This window comes from Acipenser ruthenus, chromosome 6 (assembly GCF_902713425.1).
Source record: "Acipenser ruthenus chromosome 6, fAciRut3.2 maternal haplotype, whole genome shotgun sequence".
Classification (NCBI taxonomy): Eukaryota; Metazoa; Chordata; class Actinopteri; order Acipenseriformes; family Acipenseridae; genus Acipenser; species Acipenser ruthenus.
The window spans coordinates 14,924,106-14,940,442 of NC_081194.1; the positions used below are offsets into that span (position 1 = coordinate 14,924,106).

At 40.0% G+C, this 16,337-nt stretch overlaps 1 protein-coding gene across 1 annotated transcript in view; it reads right to left on the reverse strand.

Annotated features, from left to right (window-relative positions):
- The window catches only part of LOC117411471 (heterogeneous nuclear ribonucleoprotein L-like), a 32,801-nt gene extending 17,445 nt beyond the window's left edge, over positions 1–15,356 (reverse strand). The window contains exon 1 of the mRNA XM_059025061.1: positions 14,930–15,356. Coding sequence (XP_058881044.1) covers positions 14,930–15,151 — 222 coding nt within the window. The 5' untranslated portion in view covers positions 15,152–15,356. The remainder of the gene's footprint in view (positions 1–14,929) is intronic.
- Between the last annotated feature and the right edge of the window lie 981 nt (positions 15,357–16,337).

Here is a 16,337-nt window from a genome sequence, read left to right on the forward strand (position 1 = left end):
TATTTCATGATAACTTTGCCAACTGTGTGCTTTGTATTTATGCGCAAAGCTACGTTATGCAGTTGTGGCAGTGTGGCAGGGTGAAAGCCCTGCCGGTGCACGTGTGTGTGTTGGTGTGGGGGAATATTGGGTTGGCAGGGAGGGGGTTACATTTCTCCCTGTCAAAACACGTGGGAATGTGGCTGGAGGCAACAAGTGAATAAATGATTACATGATTAATTAGGCTCCAGCCACGGGTGTATAAAATAGGTATTCACGGGTGTTAATCAGAAAGGTTTAGAGTTGATGGTGATAGGTGGAGGCGGAGGGCTGTCTGATGTTCTGTGTTCCGTGCTGTGCTGTTTGTTACGTTTCATCAAACCTTTTGTTTTGGCCTTTGTGCCGTTTTGTTTTTTAAAGTGTTTTGTTTAGTGTTTGTGAATAAAGTGTGCAATTGCACTTAAACTGTAGCTTCCTGTGTTCTGAGTCTCTCTCCCGGCCAATAACATCCTGGGCCGTGGCGCTACCGTTTTCAATTTGCAACTGCATTGTGTTAACATGTTCACAAACAAGTTTGTTGTTCACATATTTTATTCATTGAAAATGTATTTTTGGGGCAACACAAAACTCAGCCATAGTTATTAATATGTCCATGTACAACTCCTAATATGCTTTTATTTTTAAAGTCTTACATTTTGTTTTTTATTCAGTTTTTTTCAAAGATTGCTTTCCTTTCGTGATTTTATTTACCGTTGTATCGGCTGAAAGTATTCGCTGTATGGGAATAATGAAAATCTATTTTCACAAAATACTACACGTCTACCTGTTGTTCTTATGTAACCTGGGAAAACCACATAGGGGTAAAGGGTCCTCAGTGCAATGAGAACCAGAAGGTAAGTACTCCCAACAGCATATGGACTCTCATAAAAATGGGACAGACGCCCTGCTTTTTCTTGCAGTACAGGGAGATCAAATGGTCTGATTGTGTTTTAGCAGTTCAACAAAAATGAACGAAGGCCAATGCAACAATACCTACCGCATAACTGTAGCGATCAAATCTCATCATACACTGCATCTTGAGAGCAATGCAATTTACGATAAACCTAAATGTGGTGCGGCTATTTCCTATTCTATAGCTCTCCCCAAGCACACTAAATAAAAATCCATGATCTTCCCTCCACTTTTATTTCTGACCATTTTTCAACAAAGAAAAAAAATTCAGTTGAGTTGCAAATGAGAGGGAGGTGTAAAAGTGCATATTAAAGATTATGACTTCTACATAATACTGTATTCAGTTAAATTATGTAATTTTATTTGTTATTAAATTCTTTTTACCATGGATAGCAGCAACAGTGCTAATATAAGTCACAATCTCATTCTACCTAAAAAAATAATAATAACAATTGAGTTTCTCTGGCAGTGATTTTGCAAGATGTAGCACGTAGCAGACAGTATGTTTGCATTGCATGCCTGTGTCTGTGTAACTACTGGATTAAGGTTCAGAGAAAAAAGGCTCTAATCCAACATTGTTGCTATGACAACATGTCCAGTACAGCTTTGTACATTTTTGTTTCCATCACTGAATTAACCTGTGATATATTGTAAATTATTTAGTAATTAATTTTGGATGGTTGCAAGTGGCAATGTAGTCACTGAATAAACAAACAAATAGATAGATAAATAAATAAAAAAAAATGGTGTGCATTAAAACGTTTTTCAATTAATCTTAGTGGAAAATGATATTATTTTGTTCTTAAATGTTACTAAATCTGAATCTGGTAAAGTAATTATTGTCATTACCATTAACAGCATCAACATCCCAGATCAGGTTTGCGATATCATTCTACAGTATGCCCTCAGCTTTCTCCTCGGGTTTAATGAAAAAATCATGAAGGTTCTTAGAACCTTGACGTGTTCCAACGCCTCGATTTCTCACCTTTCTGCCTCTTGTTATTATAGCCTTTAAATTATTTTCACATGACATTGATGACAATCATTGCTTTACCATCTAAAAGCAGAAAACATGGTCTATAGGTAGAATTGCACATAGTTGTTATTATTATTATTTTTTTAAATAGTTTTTTGTATAATTGAGTGTTTAAAGTTGTGGATGAACATACACTAAATACAATACGTTCCTTTCTTAAAGTAAGTTAGCTTTAATTTCTCTTCACACAGGAGTGTCATACAATATTAATTTAGTATTTCGATAAATAAATAAATGTTTTGGGTGGTTTGAGAATTATTTTTTAAAGTATAGGTCTGCAATGTATTTATTACCACATAAACGTTTTCTACATTTTTTATTACTATTTTCAAAGTAGGTTAGTTTAGCACATTTGGGGCTACCCTTAGAATAATTTACTTTGACATGAAAGAATGATCAGATCTTCTTCTGGTATGAGATCTTCTTCTTCAGATCAGCTTTGAGAATTTTCTGCATTGCGATGTGGTCATCTGCAAGACAACCCCAAGCTGAACATAAAAAGTATTTCTAAAACTATCAATTAACCCCAAGCAGACAGGGTCCACCTGATTGCGATGAGCTTGCATTTCGGCTTGGGATCCTAACAAATACATGTGTGTGGATTGTAAGCACAACACTTCTAAAAACCTGCAGGCTTTTCAAAAGTCGGGCTGACTAACGGTCCAATTACCTGTGCGTTATTTCACATGCACTTCAAAGCGTTTCAAAGCAACTGTGGAAGTCGACAATCTGGTGCACTGCAGTGTGTGGAGGAATGTGTTCCACTGTTTACATGCATAAAGCCAGAATTAGTCCCTTGGAGAACATGCTGCAAGTGTAGCATTCACAGTTTTGCAACCATTAGTGTAGCATTCACAGTCATACAACGATAAGTGCAGCATTCACAACTGCAAAAAAAACAGCATAGAGTTAAAAACAGAAGAGCCACAAAAGATGAGACAGCCCTTTTCTCACAGTTATTTTTTAACTGGCAGTTATGAGTGATTCACATCACGTCATAAAGCTCAAGTTATCTACTGTGACACATGACCACTATACATTAGTTAGTTTGTTTTCTTGTATTTAAAGCAACAACTGGTGATCTCAACTTAGTCCAGCTAATCTAGATTTGTCACCACATAATTTGGAACAACTACCACTGGGCATCTTTGCAGACAGTCTAAAGAAAATGAGGCCAAGTACTGTATGAGCTGCAAGCTGTACTGCTGCTATGCATATGTGCTACTCAGGTTTTTTCATATGATCTTTTATCATACTTCCCAGGAAAATTATAATATTGTACGCAAGGTTCAGGACATCAAGAAAACACCCCTAAACGGAAGTGAAATAAACATGTTGTATTATTGTCTGCAACCCGTTTGGCTGAAGGATAATAAGCTGGTCATGTGGACGAGGCATTCATACCACTGCACGAAACAAAACAAAAAAAAAACACAATCGCTAGCAAAGGAAGAACATGAGTTGTTTTTTTGTTTCTAAAAATATCATGAGGACGAGGGTGCTATCGTGAAGATGGAGCTACATGACACACAATCTACAAACACAATTAGCTGAGACCATTTTAACTTCCATATTTGTGTTTGTTACAGTTACATGAATGCATTTTCACATACAGTACAGCTACAATTATGTACATACAGTATACAGCTTACAATTACACAAACTACATTATTGCAAGGCACAGAAATCCATGACTGAAATCAAAATAGAAATTAGCATTTTGTTATGGAGTAGGGTGTAAAATAAGGTTAATGTGGCATATTTGTACAATTAGTAGGATTTTTCTAAAGAGTTTTTGTGTTGCTTAATTAATTATTATTATTTATTTCTTAGCAGACGCCCTTATCCAGGGCGACTTACAATTGTTACAAGATATCACATTATTTTTACATACAATTACCCATTTAAACAGTTGGGTTTTTACTGGAGCAATCTAGGTAAAGTACCTTGCTCAAGGGTACAGCAGCAGTGTCCCCTACCTGGGATTGAACCCACGACCCTTCGGTCAAGAGTCCAGAGCCCTAACCACTACACCACACTGCTTAAGAGATCTTAAGTATAGAAACACTAAAATTAGGGGACAAAGCAAGACAGTGTTAAAAATAACCTAAAACAGAAGAGACCCAGTGAATGGGGGTGATAGTTTTGGTAATCCTTTCATTACAAATCGCGTTTAATCGCTAATAAGAAGTTACTGGACTGGCAAAGGACCCAGACGGCTAAAATTACACCAATAGCACAAGCTCCAGGAAGCATCTAGCTTTAATTATTAATCTTGTTCTTTATTTGTTATCAGATATCTCTTTGTTATCTCTTTGCTTTTAAATGAGGATATAATACAATACAAATATGAATCCAGAAGGTGCTAGTCGAGTACTGTACAGTGTGATTTGTAGAACAGCACTAGATGGAGAAAAAGCAATACTAGATATTTTTTCTCCATCTGGGAAGAATGTAGAACTCCTGCACCTGGGAAGAATGTAGCCTTCCTATAATGCTTGGTTAAGATTCATATTTCAGCATGTGGAAAAATGGGTGGAAAAATTTGCAACCAATAAATAAACCTGCAATTACTATTTTGACAAATCACATTGCAACATGTCCCGAATATGCAATAGACTTGTTCTGTTGCTGCTGTTTCCAACAAAGGGTTAACCACTTCAACAACAGGATCTGTATGAGCAGGTTTTCATACTGCATCAATCTCGTCAGCTGAAATATCTCAAATCATGCAGCTGCATGACGAGAGATAGCGAGGGGACGGGAGGGCCATTTCAAGAGAGCACAGGGCAACAATAATGAATTTGTATCGGATATACACTATAAAAGAAAACATGATTAGAAGCATTTTGATGGAAAAATCATGCGTTATGTGAAAGGGTACTACAGAACTGATCGCTAAACAGTCTGCATGCTGCTATCTGATGAGTAACTGACCTTGACAACGAGAATACATTTTGCCAAATCATTTTCCAAAATCATTTCCCAGTGGATTTTTAAAAATAGTTTATAGTTTCTATTTTTGTACACAAAATGTCCATTAAAATATTCAGTTAAAGCACAAACGTACAATGTATAATTTTTATCAAATACAAAGATTGTTTATTTAACAAAAAATCAACTGTTTTCCAAAACAAGTTAAATGAGATGATTAGAGAGAGAGAGATAGGATACCATTATGCTATAGCCCAACTGAAAATATTGAACTTATTTTATGAGTTAGCCATGGCCTCTTCACCTTCACGAGTGGTAAAGAGAAGTGGGCCATCGCTAGGCTGAATATTTTTTTTCATGGTTATCACGGATTTCACGATTTCTGTGAAATGTAACCATTGCCATGTAATATGTAGTTCCATGTGAAAATATACATTTTTTTATCACTTAAAAACAAATACAGAAAACGTTTGCCTTATTGACGCACTACCTGTTACACTGCATTTAGTAACCTGGTAGCCAGTTTAGTTTGCTTCCGGTAATGACTGAACACACTGCATAGAGCTGCACGATTTCTTTAAAATGTCTTCAATGAAAAAGACACCAGCTGCATCAAAGATCAGAGTACATGAAGGGAACATGTCACGTGTCTGTTGTTATTTTTATATTTATTTATGTTTTGGTTTGATAATTCACTGATGGTGAAAATAGAATGTCTTTAAAGAGGTGGTTATAAAAAACGAAATATTCTCCATTTTAGCATTTACTGGGTTTTTTTAGGGAAGCATTTAAATATTGTGTAATTACTTCAGAGAAAATTTTTGATTTTGAATATGACAATGCTATTTTTTTCTGCTTTAACAAATATTTAATATTTAATCAGGAAATATCTTGAAATACCTATTTTCAGACTGTGAAATGGCATGAAAGAAGCAATTTTGACCACGAAAAAATACAGCCCCTACACATGGCTAACGTCTTAAAATATACTCTATACCTAAAAAATGACACCAAGATCAGATTAAAAAAATTCAGCGATTGCAAATTGAACTGACAAGAATGACAAAATCACTTTCTGTTCTCCTGCTCAAACACAACTAACTATAGAAATCTAGAATATATTTGCAGTAAAATAGTTATCCTTGTTTATATATATATATATATATATATATATATATATATATATATATATATATATATATATATATATTGTCACAAAGACGGCCAGAGTGGGTGGCGTCAGACCAGACAGGAATACACAGACAGAGACGGTGGTTGTGATGAGCTGAGTGCAATGGCTGCACTCAGCGTTTAATAACAAATAAAAGGTTTTAAACAGTACACAAAACAGGACACGGCACTATATGCCAAAATAAAAGGACAAACAAAACGGACTAGACAGTGCACAACACACAGACGAACAAACACGGTGAGTGAAAACACTTTAACTATTATTCTTCTTCTTATTATTATTATTACCTCCGTCTCCAATCCCGTTCTCCACTCACCGAACACCTCCCTGAGTGCAAGAAATGTGCGTCTATATATACTATTGTGCTGGGATTCAATTACTAATTAATTATTCACTTGAATCCCAGCACGTGAATTAATTCTGTGCAACCCTGTGCTCACATATTACATTTAACCAGCACGTGAAGTGATTTGTGCTCTCCTCGTGCCTAAATACAAATATACACTTTTTAAATACACGTGAAACACAGACCCGTTTATATCCCGTGTACCAATGACTATACACCAACATTTACACACGCAACATACAACACAACACACACAAATACACACAGGGGCGGGGCGCATTGCCACATATACCCCCCCTTGTGCGCAGCACACATGGCCTCAACGGCCACCTCCCCCCTTAAAAACCCAGCAGTCCAGGACAAAGTCTCGGGCTGGGAAGGGAGGCTTCAGTGGGCCCTTGGCTGGCAATGCTGTCAGCACCCCTGCCGGTAGTGGCACGGCTGACAGCCTGTTGGTCCCGTCCTGCAGCGAAAAAGCTGCGGGGGCAGGTGGTCCCCCGACCTCCCCCTTCTTCATAGCCGGCAGCTCCCTCCTGTGGGGCTCCGGCCACAAGAACTCCTGCAGCGAAACTGCTGCTGGGGAAAGTGGTCTCCAGACCTCCTCCCCCTTCTTCGTGGCCGGCAGCTCCCCTTTCTGGGGCTCCGGCCACCGTACTCCCTGCGGAGGTACGGGCAGCAGAGGCAGCTCCTGCTCCTCTGCTCCGGGCGGTGGTGGAGGCAGAGGCAGCTCCAGCTCCTCTGCTCCTGGCGGTGGTGGAGGCAGAGGCAGCTCCAGCTCCTCTGCTCCTGGCGGTGGTGGAGGCAGAGGCAGCTCCAGCTCCTCTGCTCCTTGCGGTGGTGGTGGCGGAGGCAGAGGCAGCTCCTGCTCCTCTGCTCCTTGCGGTGGTGGTGGCGGAGGCAGAGGCAGCTCCTGCTCCTCTGCTCCTGGAGGTGGTGGAGGCAGAGGCAGCTCCTGCTCCTCTGCTCCTGGAGGTGGTGGAGGTAGAGGCAGCTCCAGCTCCTCTGCTCCTGGCGGTGCTGGCTCCCTCTGCTGGGGCGGCTGGGCACGTGCACGCCGTGCTGCCTTCAGCAGCATAGCGAGAGGCTGCTGGGGGACACCAGCATCCTGCCCTTCTCCCCCCCAAAAATTTTCAGGGGGTTGAGCCTGTAACTCCTCCCCTTCTGGCTCTTGGGACGGCACCAGCAGGTATTCACCCTCTGCTGGTGGAGGTGGGACCAGCAGGCATTCTCCCTCTGCTGGCAGCTTGGGTCCTAGGGCTGTGGACGCACCGACTTCCCTCTCTTCGGGCTGTGGACGCACCGACTCCTCCCTTTTGGGCTGTGGACGCCCCGACTCCTCCCTGTTGGGCTGTGGACGCCCCGACTCCTCCCTGTTGGGCTGTGGACGCACCGACTCCTCCCTGTTGGGCTGTGGACGCACCGACTCCTCCCTGTTGGGCTGTGGACGCACCGACTCCTCCCTTTTGGGCTGTGGACGTTCGGGCTCCCCCCACTCAGGCGTAGGACGTTCGGGCTCCTCCCACTCAGGCGTAGGACGTTCGGGCTCCTCCCACTCAGGCGTAGGACGTTCGGGCTCCTCCCACTCAGGCGTAGGACGTTCGGGCTCCTTCCGCTTGGGCTGTGGACGCTCAGGCTCCTCCCATTTGGGCTGTGGACGCTCAGGCTCCTCCCATTTGGGCTGTGGACGCTCAGGCTCCTCCCGCTTGGGCTGTGGAGGCAAAACCAGCAGGCATTCACCCTCTGCTGGTGGAGATGGGGACAGCAGGTACTCACCCTCTGCTGGTGGAGATGGGGACAGCAGGTACTCCTCTGCTGGTGGTCCTGCTACCTGGGCTGCTGTTCCATTTATGGTTGCCTCCAGGTAGCTGAGGACAAACTCCACACCTTCCTCCAAGGTGTTTGGGGTGTGTTCCTGCTGATAGGCCTCCCATCTCTCACTGTCCATCATCCACAGGGCCCGGACGACCATGGGCAGAGACTGGGCCTCCAGCCCAGCATTCTCCAGGAACCAGCCCCGCAGTTTGATGGCGTCTTCTGCCATTATATATTTTTTTTTTTTTTTTTTTTTTTTTTTAAACAAAACCCCTCCTGGTCTGACGCTTGGAGGCGCGGCTATCCCACGATGACACCACGTGTCACAAAGACGGCCAGAGTGGGTGGCGTCAGACCAGACAGGAATACACAGACAGAGACGGTGGTTGTGATGAGCTGAGTGCAATGGCTGCACTCAGCGTTTAATAACAAATAAAAGGTTTTAAACAGTACACAAAACAGGACACGGCACTATATGCCAAAATAAAAGGACAAACAAAACGGACTAGACAGTGCACAACACACAGACGAACAAACACGGTGAGTGAAAACACTTTAACTATTATTCTTCTTCTTATTATTATTATTACCTCCGTCTCCAATCCCGTTCTCCACTCACCGAACACCTCCCTGAGTGCAAGAAATGTGCGTCTATATATACTATTGTGCTGGGATTCAATTACTAATTAATTATTCACTTGAATCCCAGCACGTGAATTAATTCTGTGCAACCCTGTGCTCACATATTACATTTAACCAGCACGTGAAGTGATTTGTGCTCTCCTCGTGCCTAAATACAAATATACACTTTTTAAATACACGTGAAACACAGACCCGTTTATATCCCGTGTACCAATGACTATACACCAACATTTACACACGCAACATACAACACAACACACACAAATACACACAGGGGCGGGGCGCATTGCCACAATATATATATATATATATATATATATATATATATATATATATATTGTAACACAGCAGGGAGGGGGTTAATCCTCCCTGCATGGAAGAAAACATGTGCAAATGCACATTTGTGTTAATTGTTAATTATCCCCTGCACCTGGTAATTATTGTTAAATTAGGACCAGGTGCAGGGTATATACGAGGTGCAGTCAGTCTGCTCAGGGCTGCTGTATAGAAGGAGGCAGATAGTGTGCTCTGTCTCCGAGCAGTCGTACAGAAGTAAGTGCTGTGTCAAACCTGTGTGGTTTTAGTTTGTTGGGTTTTGTTTGGTGGGGAAACGGCTTAGCCGTCCTACTTGTAGTCAGGGTGTTCCTGAAAGCTGAGTTAGTGCTCGTAAAGAGCTAGGTGTTTGTTTTTTATTTTGTTTATTTGATTGTGTTTATTAAAATTAGCGCAACCGTGCTGTCAAAATCCATTTCTGTGTGTTGGGTTTATTTTTAAAGGGGCAAAGAACCCGAGTGAGTTGCGAATATATTTATATAAAAATATATAAAATAAGCACCAAGGAATGTGTAATGCAGAATCACTTCTCATATTCTGTGTAATTCTACTAGAATTACTGACTTTAAAAGCAATGTTTTTATTGAGTTCCTCAAATATTTGCAAAATGTACTTTTTTTCCCTGTAACAGATAGTTCATTTGTTTTGTGCTAAAAAATATCTGCCTTTTATCAGAAGAAAGGAACTAATTAAGGGTTGTTCAATAATGGATTTTGTGACAATCCAAAAACAGGGCTGATTCAGACTGCCTGACAGAGGATGTCTACTGTAGAATCTCACATTGACAGACAGGTATGCTGCAGTGAACATCAAAGGCTAGGAACATTACAGCACTCCTGAAATACAGATACAATCAAGAGTTACTAAATCTAATAAGATAGTGTGCTTCTGAAAATATGCACACTTTCACTATATAATGAATTTCAAGGTCAATACAGTTTCCGCAGTAAAAACATACCTAAGCGAACATTTCTATTTAAAATGCCGCTATATTCTACAGAGTAACACTGTATTCATCTGGATCACATATGCTATTGTGACAGAAATACAAGTCTTGGTTGTAAATACGAGTCTTGGTTGTAAATCTCCCTCCCGACCTGTGAGGACGCTAAGCAGCGAGAACAGCGAGAGAGTTCTTTGGACGGCCTGGTCTGACAGTTCTTTCCCAGGGTCGGGAAGTCGGACAATCTGGATGAAGGCCAAGACTCCATTGCAAGAACGCATTGACCCGGAAGGTAAACGACGTGGCAGCCACAGATTGGAGAGGTGGTTGCACTCGTTTACCAAGGTCATGTGTGACAGCATAAAAAGGGGACGGAGAATCGTAATCTGTTCCTTCGTTTTGGGTAAATGTATTGGAGACCAGAAGGACCCATGTTAAATGTACCGTGAGTGTTTTGTCTTCATTTGTCTGTTACTTGTCTGTTTGTTAGACAGCTAAACACAAGTTCCGGAGCTGTCGCCAGAGGCCAGCACCCACCCGGAACATCACTGCACTAAAGCACAATATCGTTATATTCACCACTAGCACTACTGCACTCACTAAAGGACTGGTGACCAAGTAGGTTTTGTCTGTGTGTGTCTGTTTGTTTGTGGATTTGTGTGTTATCATTTGAGACTTCCCCGTGCATTATTTATACAGAGCAGTACCAAGCATTGAGTACAGCCTGTATTTCATTATTGTTTTCTGTTGGTCAGTTTCGACTATTGGATTTAAAATAAAAGAACCATCATATCACCAGTACTGTGTTTGTTTGGAGCACTGCATCACCTCTACACCTGTGCACTATAAACCACTTTGCCACAGCTATATATTAAGACAATGAGTTGGCTGAATGCTTAATCCTTTCTTCCCAGTTAGCACAACAGTTTTAGCAGGGGTTTTCGGAGATGCAACTCTGCTCTTATTTTTTACCTCACTTTTTATTTCCGTGGTTTCAGATTCACAGTAGTTCCAGTTTAACAAAGTATGAGGTGGGTGTTATTATCTAGGATATGATATATAAAATCAACTACAACTGAATAAAATGTCAAGATTTTCACTCCTCAACCAATGTACATACTGTAAAGCAATAAACGACTTTCTTACTCAACCATTAATTTGTGCAGCCCAGAAACAGACTGACTGATAGTATTAATTACGGATGGCAAGATGAAAGCACAGAGGATACAAGGCAGATTGAAGCAAATTAGCTTTTTGCATATCAAGCTCCCCTTACTGCATGCTTGGAATACATTTGCCTCTTTTCTCAAAACCCACAATCAAAGGACCAAGAATAGTACAAAGGCCTTCAAATCAGCTTCGACAGTGTACGCCACGCTTGCAATCAAAGACAATCAAAGACTGCTGGCGTTCTCTCTAATAACAGAATTTATTAGGCTGCTACAGTTTTAATCAGTGAAAGGTATACTTGTCCCTTGCTAACACATTGAATATGCCTCCTGTTCTTGTGAATCTTAGTGATCCAAACACTTTCTTAAATATCAGGGTTGTTTTTTTAATGCAATACCTTTTTTAATAATGCGTGTGTGTTTGTCAAGAAGCCCTGCATGATCTAAATGTTCTGAACCATTGCTAAAAATAATACAGTATACAAAGGAGACCAACCTAATGCCAATGAGATCCCAATTCTAATCACATGTGTGAAAAGCACTATTTAAACCTATACTGCTAATCAACCAGCAGCCCCACAGTACAAGTAAAACTGGGTCCCTTAGACCTTTGTTCTTTTTCTTACCAAGTGCGTGTGATTCGGTACCAGAGATATAATAACTCATCAAGATATGGCATTTTCCGCTGTCTGCTTGAGCTTATTTACACTAAAGATAGCTTCAGTCTCATTAGCGTAAGGCTAGCTGACTATCCAGCCAAAGCTGTATGAATGTGGCATCATCACAGGTTACTTTCCCTGAAACAAACTGTCATTTGAAAGCTAAAGGCATTCACTTTATTTTTCAGGAAACCTTGTAGCCTACCGTACATTTATTTATATTATATGTTCTCAGCAGAAGGGCTTACTCTTTGTTTAGAATTAATCAGTTTTACTTGGTACCATACTGCATGTCATTTCACCAAAGAATTGCTAAGGATTGCTTTAAATAGGCCTACACTTAATAGGATTCATTTATTTCAGACATGTATGATCTGTTTGTAGGTTACAATTCCTGACTTTGTATGCTATCATTTTCTCTTTTATGACAAATGTAAAAGCGATCATAAAACAGGTAATGGTACTGTATGTGCACTAGGAGACTAAGAAGTGAAACCCTGCATGACGATTGTACTGGTGAATGTATCTTTATTAATTGTAATGTAAAAAACAAAATCAATCATGCACAGGCAGGAGGTGTCGCTTTGCAGGCTGTCAGGCTATACAGCTTGAACTAATATAAAACCTTCACATATGATTTCCGCTACAGTAAAGTGAACAGCCAATAAAGAACTACAGCACACCAGACCTTCACTAATCCAAACTGATTTATAATTCCAAATAATGAAATGCATGCTCGAAAAAAATAAATGCAATATTGTAGTTCTTTTAATAAGGGTGTAAAATATTTATATCTCTCTGCAATATTTTTCAAAGGGTTATTCCTGATATTAGATGAAAAAACTAGACAAGGCATTTTTAGTATAGTACAGGTTATGAACAAATCACTACTGTCTGGTGGCAACCGATTCAGATTACGGAGAACTGCAGAAAAACTACATTTCTCCTACTTAGATAAGAGCTCTGAGGGTGTTTAGCAAGCTGGTTGTGGAGAACACCGTTTAGGCCATTGTCAGTGTGGCTTTGTCACCTGCTGATGGCAAAAGCTGTTCTGTGGTCCAATTTTATTATACACAGTAACGTCATCCAATTAAGGATATCATCTCTACCAATAAGAGATTCACACAGTTGTATAAAAATGAACAATACACTCTAAAAAGAAAATGTACAATTAAGGACAACCAAAACATGTTAATGGCACCACAGAAAACAATGAACTGTGTTATCTCACAGCAGTATTCCCTACCTTTCCTGGAGCAATTAATCAGACCTAAATGGGTTTTAAAATGATAAGCAATCAGTTGCCTATTATAATAATCATTGTCATCTGTGATCAGGCAGCACAGCACCTGCTTGGGGCTGAGGAATCAAAGTGTTGTCTAAGTGATTAGAGAAAGCTGATATCCAGTAAAACACTTGTGCAGCCTCAGCTGCAAATTATGTACTGTGGCACTTTGGGACGCTAATCCAAGTAATAGGCCCACGTTCATTGCTTCTTCGTAACTGAGGCGAAATTAAATTGGAAAACACCCAATTCAAAAGCTCTTAAAGGATTTTCTATACCTTAAACTACTGTACAGTATATGCTTGTGCCACCAAGCTGCTCTTTATAACATGTACATTTTAAAGCTTTGCACCAGTCAAATCAAACTAACTTGAGACTACAGTTTATTAAGGGTTTGTCTTCAGCCTTGCACTAAATGATTATGAAATACAGTAAATAATCCAATGTTTATGATACCACGCTATCATTAACTAACTTTGTGCACCCAGGAGAAGGACATTTTAAATGTTAGGATATGAGTAATTTATAATAGTCATTTTAAAAAACTTGATAATTATGGTTATTAGCTTTTATAATTTTCAAAAGTACATACATTTGTTTTATGTTTCAACTTGTATGTACTGTACAGTACGTTCAATTTTGTTGTTAATTAAATAAGCAGAAATGTGATTTGCCATTTTTGTTTCAGAATTGTATAGGCTTACTTAACATACAACGCATTAAAAATATCCCCCCACAGTGTGAACACGTTAGTACTGAAGATTGTATGAGCTGAGATACTTGCTTTAAATACTGCTTGTAGTCCAAGGAGGCTGTGAAAATATCCACCCAGTAAAGTCGTGCAGACGCGTTTTTACCATGACGCGAAGCCAGGTAAAAACGGAGGAAGCAAAGATCGTTGAAAGACGGAGATGCGATTGTGAATGATAATGCTAATATGAAGTCACTTCTATTTCCCCACAGGAAAACACAAAAAAACTCCCCAAAAAAACCGCATACCTCTTTGAATTAAATGCACTTAACCTAACCCCTTTGTGCCTCTGCGGCGAATCGAAGTATTTAAAGGGTTAATTCTATAAATAAGTGCTGTGTTGTTACAACAAAGCAGGGAAGGGTTGGACGACGTACACTGTAAGTGGACTAGTGCTAAAATATATGGAACAATTCTATTACATTTCCTTAGCTTCTTTATCTTACAACACAGATACTATGACTGTCTGCACAACCCTAGAGAAAGCAAAACGTTCCTAAGCTGAACACATTTCCCGTAGGAGAACGTTACTAGCAACGCTACTCGGAATAAATTCAACAGCATTTTAAAATAAGATTACTGAAACTAGAGGTCATACACAGTGTTATTTCATTCTAAACAATATAATCAGAAACAAGACTAACATAACAACCAACGTGATGATGGGACACCAAGGGTTTGCTGTGAATACTGTCGTTAACTGTACCGTTACCTATAAATTCAAACGCAGCTGTATTACAAAAGTTGTATCAAATATATTCCACTTATCTGTCCTATGCAATTATTATTATTATTATTATTATTATTATTATTATTATTATTATTATTATTATTATTTGTATGATATTCTTACAATACCGTTAACACCAATATGTTTTATTTGTATTCTTTTCTTACCCTTCTATTTGATCCATATTTTGATGAAGACCAATGGGCCTTTTTTTCTCCTCCACCTGCTAAGGGTGTATCATCGTCCCCAAGCAGCAAGCCAGGAGATGCTGAATCCGAGTCCTCTCCCTCTTCTAAGTCCTCTCCTTCCTCCAACTCTACCTCTACAGTCTTGAGTCGCTTGGCAGCTCTCTCATACTCCCCTTCTTCGTATTCCTCAACCACAGACATTCTTCTGCCAATTTAACAGCAAACAGCAAAGCAAATAAAAAGGTCTCCGCTGTGTTAAATCAATTTGCGCTGCATTCAAAGTTGCTAAGCGTCGGCTGCACCGTTTACTTCTTCAGTCAGTTCCCTTAGTTTCCACAGCCTTCACAGATATTGTCATCCAAGCGCCGCCAATGCCCTCTAACTATCAATCAGCTATGACTATTTTGTTCATATTAATGTACGGACAGGTAAGTCCCGCCTTTTGCCCTTCTTATTGGAGGTTCTCGCTTGTCTGCGGTTACACTCTCAATTCTAATTGGCAATCGCCGTTGTCAGAAGGTAGAGGGCGGGGAATCCGATGCTTCCTGTGCGAAATATTCTGATGTGTGCGCTGTCTGTCACAGTAGTCAGAATTCAGGACAGAAGTTGTTGAGGTACTTGCTTGGAAGAAATGCTCAGTACAACATCACAGAAGTGTAAAACCTCCAGGACCAACAGTTATTTACATAAGATAGAACTGCATAAAGAAAGCGCAACTCCGAAGTAAAAACTGATACCCGCTTCTTCCTGAAGTGAGGCGTTTACCATTATGAATACTGCGCATCTAGCTACCCCAAAATGATTCTTGCTTGGGCTTGCACGGGTTGTTTTCACCCAGTCTGAGTGCTAGAAGTTTAATTTTAATAAGTGATTTATATACTTGTCTTTTCTAAGCTATTGTTCATCTTGTTGATGGTACGCATACGATTACATGTCGGTCTTAAGGTGTGTACATTTACAAAGTACAAAGGTATACAGGTAGAACTGTTGTTCTGTTTGTATACCGGTATGTGTGTGTGTATATATAATAGTTATTCTAACATATTTATCGAGCACTAAGACAACCCATGAGGACATTATTCAATAACACCGGCGAATCGTTATTAGTTTGTTATCATCGTTGCATTTAAAGATTCTAATCAAGCAGCACAACACCTGTCACAAGGTAAGGTTACTTATTTTCCAGTGTAATCTAATTCAGAGTTGCAACTCCACAATAATTGGGGGTTGTATACAAATCGGTAAATAAGCATGATTTTTTGCAATTTATCAAATGTTTAAGAATACAATTGGAATTATTCTTTGGCATGTGTTATTATTATATCCCAGCTTACTAGGTTAATTGCATCTTCCCTGTTAATTTAGTAACTTCAGAGTTTGCTTTAAA